The sequence below is a fragment of the Ictalurus furcatus genome, chromosome 10 (assembly GCF_023375685.1).
Source record: "Ictalurus furcatus strain D&B chromosome 10, Billie_1.0, whole genome shotgun sequence".
Taxonomy (NCBI): domain Eukaryota; kingdom Metazoa; phylum Chordata; class Actinopteri; order Siluriformes; family Ictaluridae; genus Ictalurus; species Ictalurus furcatus.
In genome coordinates, this window is record NC_071264.1 from 18,626,121 (window position 1) to 18,643,551 (window position 17,431).

The 17,431-nt window shown below is 38.7% G+C and overlaps 1 protein-coding gene across 2 annotated transcripts; it reads left to right on the forward strand.

Annotated features, from left to right (window-relative positions):
• Positions 1-483: 483 nt before the first annotated feature.
• fxr1 (FMR1 autosomal homolog 1) lies at positions 484-17,431 on the forward strand. Of its 2 annotated transcripts, XM_053634441.1 has the most exons (17): positions 484-538; positions 6,906-6,958; positions 7,042-7,135; positions 7,220-7,291; positions 7,393-7,541; positions 9,524-9,617; positions 10,465-10,581; positions 10,847-11,017; positions 11,103-11,181; positions 11,285-11,394; positions 11,520-11,606; positions 12,497-12,713; positions 12,902-13,108; positions 14,135-14,302; positions 14,588-14,665; positions 15,456-15,541; positions 16,470-17,431. In XM_053634441.1, exons 1-17 carry the CDS (start codon positions 488-490, stop codon positions 16,632-16,634), a joined length of 1,998 nt encoding a protein of 665 aa, XP_053490416.1. In that variant the 5' UTR covers positions 484-487; the 3' UTR covers positions 16,635-17,431. The 2 variants fall into 2 exon arrangements, with proteins under 2 accessions (XP_053490416.1, XP_053490417.1); XM_053634442.1 differs by lacking the exon at positions 14,588-14,665.

A 17,431-nucleotide genomic window follows, 5' to 3' on the forward strand; every position in this document is an offset into this window, starting at 1 on the left:
TCCCAAATATAACATAAAATTGTTTTTCAAACTTTTGACAAAAGCCATGCTTCTTTATAATAGAATAGAATAGAAAACATTTCCCCCTCACAAACATCTTGAGAATTTCAAGGATTTATATACTATATAACACAAAGAAGTGTGAATTGAAAATCCAGATCTAGATTAGGAAGATTATAATTCGCCCCATAGAAGGATGGCTGAATCCCAAAATCTTTTCTTACTCCCTATAAAAGTGCACTAATAAGGCATAAACCAATGGCTTATATATAGTACAATAAAATGCATTTATAGTAAGATGCCATTTGGGCTTTAGCCTATTTAATTCATATATAATTACACCACATAGAAATCAAAAATAAATATTTAAGCACTCCACAAAGTGCACTAAATGTTTTGTAAACAGGATTGAGCCCGATAGCATTGCTTAATTGCTCAGACTGAATAGTTCTAGAATTTTTACCCACAATTCCTAGTGTGTTCAAAAATGGACGAACTGACGGTTGAGGTTCGTGGCTCCAATGGAGCTTATTATAAGGTAAAATATGTTTTTTTCATTTTACAAATCATGAAGACGGGTCATATTCTAAAACATAAGACGCCAAATTTGCTCCAAATTAAGGCCTAGTCGTTTTAAAAATCAGTTACATTCCGGCTTCGGTTTATATAGTTACTATAGTTAGCATAGCTTTGCGGTTCAGATTGCGTTATTTTATCCAACCTGTTTTCTGACAAATCCCGCCTACTTCAATAGGATTGGCTAGTAGGATATTTTCAGGCGCTGTCAACCAATCACAGCGCAGGCAGTGGAATACTGCTAGCCAATCCTAACGCAGAAACTGGGAGTTGTCGGATTACGGGCGGGTTCTCTCGACGCTAGTAATATTGTACGCTAACCGAGATAGCTATCCAACGTTACTATAATTTTGCATCTGATCGACGCACTGAATTAATTAATCAGTTATAGGTCTTTGATTTTTGGAGTTAATTTGATTAAGGACATCCGATTTCATTTTTATCTATCACGCTAGTTAAATAAGTCTTTAGCTAAGTGGAGTTTTACCGGAATACCAACATTTTCACTTTCGTTTTTTTCCACTCAGTAAATAACTTTCGCTTTCCTCGTATTAGTGTAGCCTTTTTTCTTTTCTTTTCTTTCTTTCTTTTTTTCCTTTTATTTTATTTATTTATTTATTTATTTTTGCTGCAAAGCACTTAAGAAACTCTTGGCAGTAGTTTTGTGTAGGTAAACAACAATCGGCATGAGAACAAACACAACAAACTACAGTTATTTTCTGAATGAAGCAATCACAACTGATTCACAGTTCATCCTGCTCATCAACCAACTCCGACATCTTGATTTTACATTTCTTACACTACTTGTGACACATAATCTGCCAATTTCAAGTTTTATTCCCTATATGTGCTCACTACTTAAGGTATAATACAGTGGCGTTGGGCATTCTACACAGTAATTTATAGGCACGGTAGAATGCTGTTGATGTCTCCGGGTGTTACAGTAGGATAACCTAGAATATATCTGGAAATATCATGGTATTAACCGACCATGAAAAAAGTTAAAGGAAATTTTTTTTATTACAGACAAATGTCTTTTTGCACATCTTGTATATTTAACTAAAACCAGACAGAAACAAAAAGCTCAAATCCCCTAATTGTTCTTCTTTAAAAAAAAAATTAGACAAATTTTTTTCCCTCCTCACCCACTATCCAGCTCTTCCTTATTATACACCAGCTACCAACTGATGAGGTGGATGGCTAACATATGCTTCCTATGAGACCCATGAAACCAGGCAACCGCATCTTTTATCACTGCTGCTCGTGCTGCGTATCACACTTACTAGTGATGTGTCGTTCATGAACATTTTGAACGAATCTGTAATATGACTCGGGAACAACGAGTTGTTCCCGAGTCATGTTACCGTTGTTCCCTTTGCGCATGTGCTGCAACTTCCCCATAGGTTCTGTACAGGAAACAGAAATGATTAGTTCACGTCTCGAGTCTTCGGGTTCGAGTCGTTCGTTCATCACGTCACAGCTCCACTGCATTCAGTCTGTGAGGCGGTTACCGGATGAACAAATGACTCGAACCCAAAGACTCGAGACATGAACTAATCATTTCTGTTCCCGGGGAACAGACGTGATAAACGTGACGTGACAAAAGAAAGAATGACTCGGATCAGGAGGTGAGGTGACCTCATAGACTGCATTGCCTGAAGACCTAATGCTAAGCTATTAATGAATCATTTCTGTTTCTCATAATTTGGCCTTGGTTGCATTAACCTATAGTTCATTTTTTATTCCAAAGGCGATCAACGTTTGCGTAAATAATAGATGTGTTGGGGAATTTAACATGTAACATTTTAATTATATTCTGCTGAAATGAACGAAATGACTTGGAAAAAGATTTGTTCATTTTGCTGAACGAGATTCAAAGATCCGAGTCAGTAAAATGATCCGAACTTCCCATCATTAACACTTAGAAGAAAGCGCTATCTGCCCTCTTCTTCATCCATGAGCTCACAGATGCCTGCAATTGGCTAGTGGCACTATGATTGACAGGGGAGAGAGAGTATACTCCTCCCACTCAGAGAGCACAGGCAATTACACTGTCTTGACTCTCGCCCATGGATAACTGTGCTATTTCAGGATTCGAACTCACAACCTCTGGAATGATGGGGAGAACACTTTTCTGTAGCGCCGCTTGTGCCACTTGTGTGTTTTTAAAATGGTCAGTTAATACTCTGGTATTTTTAGAGTAGGTTATCTTACCATGAACATTTCAAAACGACACAATAGACCTTTAGTAAACTGCACACTATTCTTTCACTCCTCTCACCGGATCTCTAACAGCACGGCTTATTTTGTGCCGATGAGATATGCCTGGTCAGAAAATCTGTCCACTGATTTTCATGCAGAACTTATGACCTGCAGGCCTGTTCTGGCCTGAGTGTCAGCTGTTTGTTTTTGGATGATGAGCTGTCATCGGAAGATATGAGCAGATAAATTCATAGGCCAGGTCTATTTTTAATTCTCTGTTAGAGAGATGATCGCTCTCGCTTAGCTGTGATGAGAACACAAGTGAAAACCCAGAGATTCGTAGAGATTTGGATGCTGTTTATTCCTTAATACTAAAATCACACTGGCTCCTCTTGATATTAGAGCTCTTTTTTTTGGTATAAAACACTTTGGGGTTTGCTGTTATAGGGAAACAATCAGCTTCAGGGTGCTAACTAACTCATCAGAGGGGTGGGTGATATGACAAAAAAATATCACATCACAATACTTGAAGACATTTCTATGATGCATGATATGTATATTTAGGTTTGTTACGAAACATCCAGCAGAACAGTCGTGTTGTGTCTATATGTTAAAAAAAGAATTCAATTTGGCAGTGTCCTGTCCCCGCGTTGCGCTGTCCTGTCCCCGCGTTGCGCTGTCCTGTCCCCGCGTTGCGCTGTCCTGCGCTGTATTGTCCCTGCGTTGTGCTGTCCTGTCCCTGCGCTGTCCTGTCTCTGCGTTGTGCTGTACTGTCCCCGCGCTGTTGTGCACTTTGTCCTATGTGTCTTATGTGCATTACGTAGGTCTGTCATGGTAACTACTTTTGTTGGACAGTGTATTGTCCCAGAAATAATTGCAATAAATGATATTATTGTCATTTTAAGACCATTTTATGCCACAGATATAATGCTAATAGCATAGTAATGCAAGTAGACCCTTTCAAAGCGCAATTAACTTTTAATTCTCAAGAATATTCAGACATTGGAATTGAAATGTCAAAAAAAATTTTTTTCTTCTGCCGAAAATACAGAATCCTTTAAAGAGAAGACAAAAGCAGAGCAATTGGCTAAAATGTTGGTGACGTTCTTTCTTATGTAAACAAACACGCATGTAACCACAATGGGCAATATCAAGATCAGCAAAAATGATCAAGGCCATGTCCATATATCGTACGATAAGTTGATAATGTAATTATCATGACAGGCCTACCTTTGTGTGTTAATGTGTAGGATTGCAGCGGTATACTGGTTTCACAGGAAGTTGTTGAAACTGGGGAAGCCACTGTGGCTCTTTTTTCCAATAATAATAATAATAAATAATAATAAATGAGTTGCTCTTCAGAGCGCACAGACGAAACGCTATCTCAAATCTCATGTTATCTCGCGATCTGAGGTGGAAGCCTGATATTTGGGAAGGAATCGTGTGAGACAGATCTGGGAAGTAATTGTACCAAATCATTTCGATGACAGACTTTGGCTCAGGCATTTCAGAATGACAAAAACAACATTTGACACGCTGTACCATGAGATTAGTCCAGTTATGCGACTCACCGCGCTGCAGTTCCCACAGAAAACCCCCCGCATTGCCATTGGGCTGTATAAGTTGCCCAAATGCGCTGAATATCTAATCACATTAGCCAATTTTCCAATTACATGATTTGTTGAGGCAAAGTGACATGACTTTTTTTTTTAAATATGCACATTGAGGAGTTTATTCGGTAAATGTGTTTCCATCGTACTTTACGCGCATGTCTTCTTATTGAATGAAAAAATTATCTGCCTCAAATGCGCGCATAAGCTTTTTTTATGCACATTTTGGAGATTTTATTTGCATCTGGTGTTTCTATCCAGCTTTTATATGCAATATCCCAAAATTCACAAAAATACGTGGATGGATGCATGGCTACTGACTCCGATCTAAGTGTGTGTGTGTGTGTGTACAGACAGTAGCAGACTGGTTGTACTGTTGCACACCTGCTGTTTACAGTGAGGGGAAAAAAAATATTTGATCCCCTGCTGATTTTGTACGTTTGCCCACTGACAAAGAAATGATCAGTCTATAATTTTAATGGTAGATTTATGTGAACAGTGAGAGACAGAATAACAACAAGAAAATCCAGAAAAACGCATGTCAAAAATGTTATAAATTGATTTGCATTTTAATGAGGGAAATAAGTATTTGACCCCCTCTCAATCAGAAAGATTTCTGGCTCCCAGGTGTCTTATACAGGTAACGAGCTGAGATTAGGAGCACACTCTTAAAGGGAGTGCTCCTAATCTCAGCTTGTTACCTGTATAAAAGACACCTGTCCACAGAAGCAATCAATCAATCAGATTCCAAACTCTCCACCATGGCCAAGACCAAAGAGCTCTCCAAGGATGTCAGGGACAAGATTGTAGACCTACACAAGTCTGGAATGGGCTACAAGACCATTGCCAAGCAGCTTGGTGAGAAGGTGACAACAGTCGGTGCGATTATTCGCAAATGGAAGAAACACAAAAGAACTGTCAATCTCCCTCGGCCTGGGGCTCCATGCATGATCTCACCTCGTGGAGTTGCGATGATCATGAGAACAGTGAGGAATCAGCCCAGAACTACACGGGAGGATCTTGTCAATGATCTCAAGTCAGCTGGGACCATAGTCACCAAGAAAACAATTGGTAACACACTACGCCGTGAAGGACTGAAATCCTGCAGCGCCCGCAAGGTCCCCCTGCTCAAGAAAGCACATATACATGCCCGTCGGAAGTTTGCCAATGAACATCTGAATGATTCAGAGGACAACTGGGTGAAAGTGTTGTGGTCAGATGAGACCAAAATGGAGCTCTTTGGCATCAACTCAGCTCGCTGTGTTTGGAGGAGGAGGAATGCAGCCTATGACCCCAAGATCACCATCCCCACCGTCAAACATGGAGGTGGAAACATTATGCTTTGGGGGTGTTTTTCTGCTAAGGGCACAGGACAACTTCACCGCATCAAAGGGACGATGGACGGGGCCATGTACCGTCAAATCTTGGGTGAGAACCTCCTTCCCTCAGCCAGGGCATTGAAAATGGGTCGTGGATGGGTATTCCAGCATGACAATGACCCAAAACACACGGCCAAGGCAACAAAGGAGTGGCTCAAGAAGAAGCACATTAAGGTCCTGGAGTGGCCTAGCCAGTCTCCAGACCTTAATCCCATAGAAAATCTGTGGAGGGAGCTGAAGGTTCGAGTTGCCAAACGTCAGCCTCGAAACCTTAATGACTTGGAGAAGATCTGCAAAGAGGAGTGGGACAAAATCCCTCCTGACATGTGTGCAAACCTGGTGGCCAACTACAAGAAACATCTGACCTCTGTGATTGCCAACAAAGGTTTTGCCACCAAGTACTAAGTCATGTTTTGCAGAGGAGTCAAATACATATTTCCCTCATTAAAATGCAAATCAATTTATAACATTTTTGACATGCGTTTTTCTGGATTTTTTTTGTTGTTATTCTGTCTCTCACTGTTCAAATAAATCTACCATTAAAATCAGACAGCTGATATTATGTTAAATTGATTAGTTAATTGAACATGCTTTGCTAATGTGTACACCAAGTTAATATTAAGTGACTTTTAAGACTCTTTATTGTCTGTTTTTGTTCTGTTTTAACAACGAAAATAGTTCCAAAAAGACCCACCGCAAGTCCTGCTTCTTTTTTCCTCCTAATTTCTATTGTTCAAGCAGGAGATTTCTTATTTATTTTCAAATGGGAGACTTTTTACGTATACTCAAGTTTCAATTATAATAGTGTTTGTTCAAAAAATCAAAATAAAAAAAAACCCTTCTGTTTTCATTCCTTTAAGGGTCCTTGTAACTGATATTATTATTATTATTGTTATTATTATTAACAACATAATTGCGTAATACCGTGAAACTGTGATATTTTCGAAGACAGTTATCGTACCGTGAATATTTCATTTCTTGGCAACCCTACTTAAGTGCCCTATATGTCTTTGCTCTTTGTAATATAATGTTTGCATGGTTCGGGAAGCTGTAATCACACTGTAAGAGCTATACACTGTATAACTCCCTGTATGTGAAAAATAAAGAACTTAACTTGAAACACAATGTCATGTTTCAGGGCTTCGTCAAAGACGTTCATGAGGACTCGCTCTCTATCTCGTTCGAAAACAAGTGAGTGGTTTTCTGATTCTGACTAATTTTGGTTCAGTACCGTTTAAAAAATTTAATTCGTCTTCTTCTTTTCCCCCCATTAGTTGGCAGCCGGAGAGACAGGTCCCGTTCTGTGACGTGCGCTTGCCTCCTCCTGCTGACGTGAAGAAGGAGATCGGCGAGGGAGACGAGGTGGAGGTGAGCGCCCGTGAGACTACACATTTATAGAAACACTGAACTTTATTACAGGATGTAACGTGGCAACTCCTGATTGTGTCTCAGATCTACTCGAGGGCGAACGAGCAGGAACCGTGTGGCTGGTGGCTCGCGAAAGTGCGCATGATGAAGGGAGACGTGAGTATACAGCAGCTATCCTGTGCACGTCTTTTCACTTTCTGTTTCTCCAACGTCTTCTGCAGCGTCGCTTTAACTTCCCCTTTTTGTTCTCCTCTCAGTTCTATGTGATTGAGTACGCAGCTTGTGACGCCACATACAACGAGATCGTCACGTTCGAGCGCCTGCGGCCTGTGAACCTCAACAAAGCTGTGACAAGAAACACCTTTTACAAGTGCACTGTTCCTGTTCCTGATGATCTGAAGGCTGCGTGAGTGGATTTGCTGTTTCTGCTTCTTTTTTTCTGATTTCTTCACTTCTTAACAGTGTTGGGTAAGTTACTCAAAAAGAAGTAATCCATTACTAATTACTACTTTAAAATTGTAATTTCATTACATGATTGATTACTGCATGTAAAAAGTAATCAGATTACTAATTACTTTATTTTCAAGTTACTTTCAAAACCTACAAAAATACGCTACAAAAAAGTTGGATTTATCATAAAACTTGCCTCGGGTGTTGTCACAGCTTGTAGGACTACCAGACCGATAAAATATCAAACTGTTCTAACTAGGCTATTTTTGGTGTTGCTAGCTAAGTGGAGGCACAACTAAGCTATTGGTTTAGCTGCTACAGTGCCATGCAAAGTGCATTATCTTTCCTTATGCTCTGCTCATATCATGTTCATGTAAACTGGAACTCATAGACATTTACACACCTTGTTTTCCTGCTCAGCATCAGAGGATGTTAGTGTTTCAGTTTCAATCCCTTTACTCATTTAAAAAATAAATAAATAAATAAATCAGCGCATGTCCATTTTTCCTCACACTGAGTGTATGAGCGAGCGTTTGGCAGAAGTGAGAGCTGTCAGCCAATAAGACACGAGTGTTTCCACGTGTTTTCCTGTAAACCCTGTCTGATTGGTCTCGCCTCCGTTTGCTGAAGAACCGAGATATAAAATTACAACACCACCGTCTTCTTTTACTGACGTTTAGTTAGTACCGCTCCAAGTGGAAAATTATTCGGGGCTAAAGACAAACTCTTCCCTGGCCAGGTTACGCCCAATTCTGCTTCTTAATGATGTTATAGTGAGTGATCTGGGAAATACATTACATCTCAGTGATAAATCTGCAACTTCCCTTTCCAAAATCTTTAAAAAAAAAAAAATAAATAAATCACATTTCTGTTAAAAAATCCCTCCCCCTTTGGTTCCTAAAAATGTTCTTTCCCTTTTAACCCATTTACCCCTCAAATTAGCTAATTTTTCTTTTCAAATATTTTTGTCCCAAGGTCCCCTTATACCCTCCAAAACCGTGCTTCTGACTGTTACTCCCTCAAAATCCCACTTTACCCTCAAAATCACAACTCCTTTACATCCAAAAATCTCCTTTTACTCTCCAGAATCATGCTTTTTTTACTCTTTACTCTCTCACAATCTCCCTTTAGCTTCCAAAAACTTTTTGGCTCCTTTAATTCCCTAAAATCCCTTTTTACTCCCAAAATCACATTTAACACATTTACTACCCCATGATCTCGGTGTACTCCCAAATTCACACATTTTACATGTTTACTTGGGTAATCTCTCTCTCTCTCTCTAGTTCCAAATTTGCACCTTTTCTCAAAATCCTATTTTTTCCTCCCTTTACCTCATGAAATGTTCCTTTTTATCGCCATTTATGGCTCAATATCATCCTTTACTTTCCCAAACCCCCCTTTTCTTCTCACATTTTCATCCCCTTTTAGCTCTCCAAAATCTCCTTTACCCTCCTTTACTTTGAACACTTTTGAACTCCTTTACTCCCCCAAAAGCACATGATGCCTTACAGAATCACTTTTACTCTCCTAAAACCTTAATTTTATTCCCCTTGACCTCATGAAATCTTTAACGTATTCAGTTCACAAAATCTCAATTTACTTCCCTAAAATCTCATTATATCCTCTTTATATGCACTTTTGTATCTCATTCACTTCCCCAAATTCTGTTTCCCCTCCAAAAGCACACCTCTTGGCTCATTTAGGTCCCTAAATCTCTATTTCCTTCCATTCTTTTCTATGTTTAGCTGTCTAAACTCTCATTTTATCCCCTAAAAAACTTTTTAGCTTTATTTACTTCCCCAAAACCTTCAATAGAAAGTCTTCATTCATTCTGTCTTCAAAATTAAATTTTTGTCCTTTATCTCTCTTTTTCTCACAAAATTCCTCTGTCCCATAACTCCTACATGATCTCATTTTCTTTCATTGTTTTTCTCCTAGCTGTGAGAATGAGCTTGCTCATAAGGACTTTAAGAAGGCTGTAGGAGCGAGCAGGATCTTCTACAACCCTGAAACCTGTGAGCTGCTTGTCCTAGTGAGTGCTGAACATGTTCACACGTGCATTTACACGTCTAGGACAAAATACACTGCATATGATTTACAACATTTTAATATGAAGGATAATTGTCGAATTAAGAACCTGTAGGTTGAGTTAAATTATAAATATTAATATAAAATCAGTCTGAAATATATAAATATCTATTAGATAAACTTTTCAAATGGAGGGATATCAAATAAACCATGTATGCAACATTGTACACCTAGTCTCTTTCATAGTCTGTTTCTTTTTTTTAAATTAAAATGTTTTCATTTAAAATACATAAAAGTGATAAACAGCACTGGCATGTGTTAGATATATGCTGTAAAGATATTTAGCAATTTTTATTATGATCATTTTAATCCTTGTATTAAAAAAGCTTGTAAAACATTATGCATTATATATGACAGTTTTGAGCGTTTTTAGGCAGCATTTCTTCTCTGAAATCAGACATTTTGCACTAATTTGCACTTTTTAACTTGTTTCCTCTTGCAAAAAATAAATTTTTAATTCCCTTTTACCTCATGCAATTTTCTTTATCAGCCTTTATGTCCTAGTAATCCTCCTTTACTCTCCAAAACCACACTTTTCCTTCTAAACTCACCCTATTCACCCATGTTTAGCGCTCCAAAATCTCCTTTACCTTCCAAAACCATATTTTATCTTATTTACTTGCCATAAATCTCAATTCTCCAAAAAAAATCTCTCAAATTCTTTTAAAATCTCCAAAAAATGAAAACAAAAAAGACATGTTAACTCTTTGACACAGCATCCGTATGCGTAATATTAGATTAAATGTGCAAATGCTTATTGATTTGATGTGTGTGTTTCTGGTGTTTTGCAGTCTGTAAACGAGGTGACGGTGAAGAGAGTGTCTCTCCTGAGTGACATGCACTTGAGGAGCATTCGCACTAAACTCATGCTCATGTACAGGAACGAGGAGGCCACAAAACACTTAGAGGTAACAACACGTGTACCAGAACTTAATGTGATTCCTATCAACAGTTCTTCTTTTCCTCAAGAGATGGAGAGGGCAAGAAAATGTCAAAGATGTGCAACATGGCACTACAGAATACCACACAACCTGATGATTTATCATTTTTCTTACTAAAAAAAATTAATGAAATATGATGATGCAGAAGGTTTCTGTGGAAACACATGATGGCTAATCATGATCTGCTTGAGTGTTTGCACTGGTTTATGTTAAGAGTCATGGTATTTCTCAGAGCTCGAAGCAGCTAGCGTCAGCGTTCCAGGAGGAGTTCATCGTGCGTGAGGATCTGATGGGTCTCGCCATCGGTAGCCATGGCACAAACATCCAACAGGCCAGGAAAATTCCGGGCGTGACTGCCATCGAGCTGGACGAAGAGAGTGGCACATTCAGGGTTTATGGAGAGGTACTAATCAATCATGTTAGCATGGATCATCAGTCATCTGCAGTGTGATGTATTTATTCATTTATTGTTAATAAATTCACTCCAGACTGCAGAGGCTGTCCAGAAAGCAAGGAGCTACCTGGAGTTCCTGGAAGAGTCAGTACAAATTCCCAGAAATCTAGTCGGTATGTCTGATCTTTTTTTCTTTTTTCTACAATAATCTTGAACTTTCTTTGTGGTTTTTTTTTTCTTTGCCTTTTTCCCCTTACTATGTTTGTTCCGTCACAGGCAAGGTGATTGGTAAAAACGGCAAGGTCATTCAAGAGATCGTGGATAAATCCGGGGTGGTGCGAGTACGGATCGAAGGAGACAATGACAACAATCTTCCCAGGCAAGAGGTGAGATCTCATTCTCAATACCATTTCCTTTCTGATCCCGTTACTATGGTGAGTGGTATTTATTGCCATGCTATGGTATTTTTTTATTAGTATTATTTAAAAAAACCCCCAACATTTCATTGCAGGGAATGGTGCCCTTCACATTTGTTGGCACAAAGGAGAGCATCGGAAACGTTCAAGTCCTTCTGGAGTACCACATTGCTTACCTGAACGTGAGTACTGCTCATGCACTGACAGAATGGAGATAATAGGTACTTTATTGTTTTTATTAATGAAAATTTAATTGATTCCTTATTTTATTTAATCAGAAATCAATGGTTCATGTTAAGCCATTAAATAAGGAATAAAATCAATGACAGGGTGGTGTGATGAAGCGGAGTTACTGTTACCACATCAGAGTTGATTATTTTCCAATAAGAGCATGTCCCCAAGTGCTTTATTCCTCTTATACCACATTTTAAATATAAACTATGGCAGTTTTAAAAAAAACATATTAAAGAACATCAGTTCATACTTTTTATCTGTTTATAGTTACATTTATTGTTGTGAAACATTCGCAAAACAAGTTCCACTTCTCACTTACGTTATAGCAGCTATAAACAGTCGTTCCTTCACCAGCCTCTTTTTTTTCTCTCTCTATTGACGTTAATAAGCTTATTAAACTCCTGTCCTGAAGATGTCAGAAAACTTAGTTACAGCTTTAACTCTGACTGTTACAAACTGCTGACACTGGAGACTCCTTCCATAAATACATTTCTGCTTACAGATAAATTACACATTTTTTAATCTGGTGATGTGGAGTGTCTGCCATACCAGTCACTGTAAATGAGCTGTTACTATAGAAACGATAAGGGATTAGAACAATCGCATTAATATAAACCTGTGATTTGCAGCTGCACTACTGTCGGAGCTGCTGTTATAGGAAAATTAATCATTTAATTACTTTATGAAATAAATGTAATACAACCCTTGTATTCAATCTATGAATTTTCATAGTACTAAATAACAAGCAAACACTATTTTGCACAGGTGGTGGATAATTGTGTAATTCCATGTTGTATGATGATTGTTGTTAAAGATTGTTTGTGTGATTTTTGTGTAGGAGGTGGAGCAGTTGAGGTTGGAGCGGCTGCAGATCGACGAGCAGCTGCGTCAGATCGGTTTGGGTTATCGGCCCGTTCCGGCACGTTCCATGGAAAAAGACAAAGAGAGGAGCTATGGGATGGACGAAAGTGTATCCGCCGTCTCGCTCCACTCCGGGCGCTCCTACATGGGCCGGGGACGTGCACGCAGGACCGCCAACCACAACTCAGCCTACGGTAATGCACTTTACACAATCAGAATCTTACCTGTGATCTGATTGGCTGACCTCTTCCTGAATGCACTTTTGAGTAAAAATTCAAAAAGATTCAAGTTTTATAAATGGATTGCAAAATATATATAAATACAAGTGCAAAAACAAAGAGTGAGAGGAAAAAATTAACCCCACCTCATTTCCTGTCTATAGGAATGAACTCTGAGCACCCATACACCTCAGAGACGGATTCTGAGCGGAGAGATGAGCTGAGTGATTTCTCTCTAAGAGAAGATGAGGATGAGCGTGGTGTCCAGCCCAGGGATAGCAGGAGGAGAGCGGCAGGAGTCAGAGGTCGCGGTGGGTCGGGAGTCAGAGGTCACGGCTCTGGAAGAGGGTCAGGGAGCACCATGAGCTCAGGTACATTTAGTGAAAAAATACACTAATACTTTCGGAAGAAATTTCTTTCACTCTTTACTATCCCATGTTTAATATTAAACATTGCTACAAAATAGCATCACACCGTTATAGAGCTAGTTGTTGGAGAGGAGATTTCAGATGATTTGGGGATTTGAATGGAATGTGAAGTGAATGGCGTTTCATTACAGGTGTAAATTAAAAGTGAACAGTTCAGGATGGCCATTTTGGGATGTAAGATGTGTAAGCTGTTCTAACCACTTGGTAACGAGGTACAGGAGAACGTTTCTGTTTCATTTGAAATGCTTGTGTATGATGTAAGATATTACTGCCCTATCAACATCCATATATTAGATCCAAGCATATCCTGTAAGATCCAGTGGTCCACAGTATATTGTATAAAGAGTCAGTGGTCCTGTATTTATGATTCCCATGTGCACTTCTCTAAACACCAGAAAACTTGTGTGATCCAATAACTAAAACTTTTCTCCCAACACCTTTCCCTTTCTGTTTCCTATTTGTCTATTTCCTCCTCTTTTTGAGTATGTATGTGTACAGCAACCATGAGTTAGGAAGACACTATATTAATGGAACTCATTATTGTTTATTATTAACTGTTGGACCCAGCAGATTATTTTAGTAGCTTGAGACGAGCACTCAAAATAACGTAGCAGAGCCGTATCAGTGTATAAAAAAACTCTCTATAACTCAACGACTAGCTCTTCTTCTGTAGCTGATCCTGTTACAGCCAGTCACATGCATTTGTGTAAATGATAAAACAGCTCATAAAGGGAAGAGTTTCCACAGACTTTCATAGATTGTTTTTATTTGTTATCCTTTCTGTGGTGTGATTAAGTAAACAAACGATATGGCTTATTCTATAAATTTTTTATGGCTTATTCCATTAAAAAAAAAAAAAGAGTTGACAATGAAAACTATGTTTAAAGAGGAGTGGACAGAGAAGTATGCATGTATTCTCTGCTTCAGAATATATTTATAGAATAAATGTATTTTTTGTTTTCCCGGCAGTTCTGAAGGATCCAGACCGGAACCCGTACAGCATTTTGGATACGTCCGAGTCGGATCAGATTGCCGATGCAGAAGGGAGCGAGTGTGAACCGAGTTCTCGGAGCCGACGCTCGCGCCGCCGACGCCCTGAATCTGACGACAACACATCACTCAGTGAGAATGGCCTCGGCAAGTACACAAGAAGCACACGGCTTCTCAGCTTCACACACAACTTGCTGCTTATAATTTTCTTTAACACCACTGCAAATTAATTCAGGAAGTGTGTCGAAAAGCAAGAGCTTTAACCTTTCCATGGGCCAGGGCATCCATGAGTCAGAAAACTTTGTTTTTTAAATACTTGGCATCTGAAGGTTGTATAAACTGTAGTAGCCTTCGGCTCAATGCCAAACGCACTGAAGTGTATACAGAAGCAGTCCTGAGGTTGTGTAACACTGAGATCTCACTCTGCTGTAGATGAGCCTGAATTTAAACCTCCGCGGCAAATCCACAGCCGCCGCCGTCGCATTCGTCCTCCAGAGGAGAGACAGCCAGGTAGTGCAGTAGAGCATGAAGTGAGCCCTAACCAAGTGTGCTTGGAGTGAGCCCTAACCAGTGTGCAGTGAGTGTAACTCACTCATCAAAGGTTTTTAGTCATTGAAGGGTTCATTGGATAACTTTAGTGTTTTTAAACTGTGGATGTTGAATCTACTAATAAGTAATAATAAGCATCTTTTGTTCCTCTTATACAACAGCAATTTACCAACAATTGCAATTTTTTATTTATTAAAGAACGTCATGTTTATTTATTTAATGTTGTGGATCATCAATGACAAGAAGTTAGTTAATGTTGTTCCCTCACCAGCCTCTGTTTTTTTTCCTGTCTGTTGAAATTACTAGGACAAAAATATAAAATGCAGCTTGTCACATTACACACAAACCACAAAAAAATAGTAAACTCCTCTGTCCTGAAGATGTCAGAAAACTGTTACAGCTTTAGCTCTTACTGTTACAAGGCACTGACACTGGTGACTCCTTCCATAAACGTCTCCTTACAGAAAACTTTTACAACGATTATTTTATTGTATATGTTCTAGAAAATGAATGAATCACAATCCAGAATTCAACAGTGTTGTGATGTTTCTGTATTTATTATTGCTGACTTATTTAGGCATGTGCTAATTACTTATCCAATATGTATAATACATTTTTGGCACCTTGCAAGGTCATATTAACTACTAAACTTTCTCTTCTCTGTATTTTACAGCATGAAACGTGTCAGAAATGGTTACATAAAATGGCAATAATAAAACTAAAGTTTTGACGAGATGTTTTTCCTTTGCAGTCACAGTGGCCGATTACATATCACGTGCTGAATCACACAGCAGGCAGAGAATGCCACGAGATCTGAAGAAGAATAAAAAAGACTTGGTAGGTCATAATTCCACCTGTTTATAATATAGAAATAAATATCTTTAAACATTTTACCATCAGACATAAATTTCTGTACTGTCAGGAAACAAGAAGGTCCTAAACTGGAGTTTTGAAATGAAACAGTTTACACCACAGTGCTGTTGATTTCTGGATTCTGATTGGTCAGAAGGTGTTGATTGATTTTCTATAACAGCAGCTCTCACAGTAGCGCAGCTGCAAATCGCAGGCCTGCACTTGTTCTTATATGTAATCTTTTCTATAGTGACAGCTTATTCACAGAGACTTGTTTGGTAAATGGAAAACTTGTAATCGTTGGTTAAGTTTTCAGTCAGGGGATGTTTTTTCATTTATGGAAGGAGTCTGAAGCTCTAACTTGCAGATTTCTGACACCTTCAGTAAACGGAGGAGTTTACGCATTGCTTTTTCATGGTAACATGACAGGCTGTTTTTGTTGTTGTTGTCTTATTAACTTCAAGAGAGAGAGGGAACGACTTATAACTGCTATAATATGAGTCAGAACAGGAACTAGCGTGTTTCATGGATGTTCCAGAACATTAAATCTAACTCTAAATGGACAAAAAGTATGACATGTCATTTAATAAATAAAAAAAAAATGGTCTGTCTAATGTTTTAAAAATTGCTATGGTATAAGAGGAATAAAAAACATGGGGATGCATCACTTTCAGGGTAGTAACGGTAATTCTGCTTCGACACACCACATCATATCACTGATTATTTTACTATAAAGGCATGACACACAGTGGCTTATTTCTTATATAACTCTGAAGGAACATCATTTAAGGTGCATATACTTTAAGGATAACTGTTATATTCTCAAGAAATGGAACTTTTTTCAGAAATTATTTGCTACATGTTTGCGTACAAACATTTTTATTTAATTCAAATAATTTCTCTTCACTCTCAGCGTCAGGTGGACGTCATATCTGAGCACGCCGTCTCCAAACAGCTCACCAACGGCCCCGATGCTAACACTGACGAGCAGAGAAAGGCACCATGCGCTTCCACAGAAACGACCCCCAACGGGGAAAGTGATGTGGCCAAGCCAACCGTCGTTAATGGACTCTCCTAAACACCCCGATCTGTTCCTGTATTCTTTCTCCAAACAGTCGTAACCTTTACATTTTTACAATAGTGCTTGTACGAGCTCGCCAAAGATAGACACACACACACACACACACACACACACACACACGGACTTCCAGATTCTTCTCTCTGCTGCACTTTTCTGTTCCTTCACCATGGATCAGGTATGAAGGGAGAACATGAAATAAACAAAAGGAGCCCTGAAGTGCAATGCATTATTAGCAGTTTTTTTCTGTCCAGTTATCTTTACCATGAAGGCTAAACGTATATCTCTGTAATGTTCTCTATAAATATGATCACTCCAGACCTGCCAACCTTTAGGTATGTTGCATAAGAGCTTTAAGCAACATTTTAACATCAGAGTCTGCTGCTTCAAGCCAGTCGTCTTTTTTTCCCCTCCATAAAAATGGCAGATGAGCCAATCGATATATTAATCTGCAATGATTGACAGTTGCGTACGTGCTTTGATCTCTTTTATATTAACTAAACCTCTGGAAACCCCTTACTGCCATCTAAAAATTAGTAATCTCTCGTCTCGACTCGATTTTCCCGCCAATGCGTCGTCATGGTAAGTGGAAAATGTTTTGAGTTCCTTAATGTGAATTAAAATATTTGTGTGTTCCACTTAGCTAACATGTTACATAGATTTATTAGGATACCACAGAGCATTTCCTGCCGATATTCAAAAACAGCACTTTTTCGCCGAAAGAAGAAAAAAAAAAGATTAAACAGTCTTACAATGACCGTTTACAAATAATAAATGCTTTACAAAAAAAAAAAAAA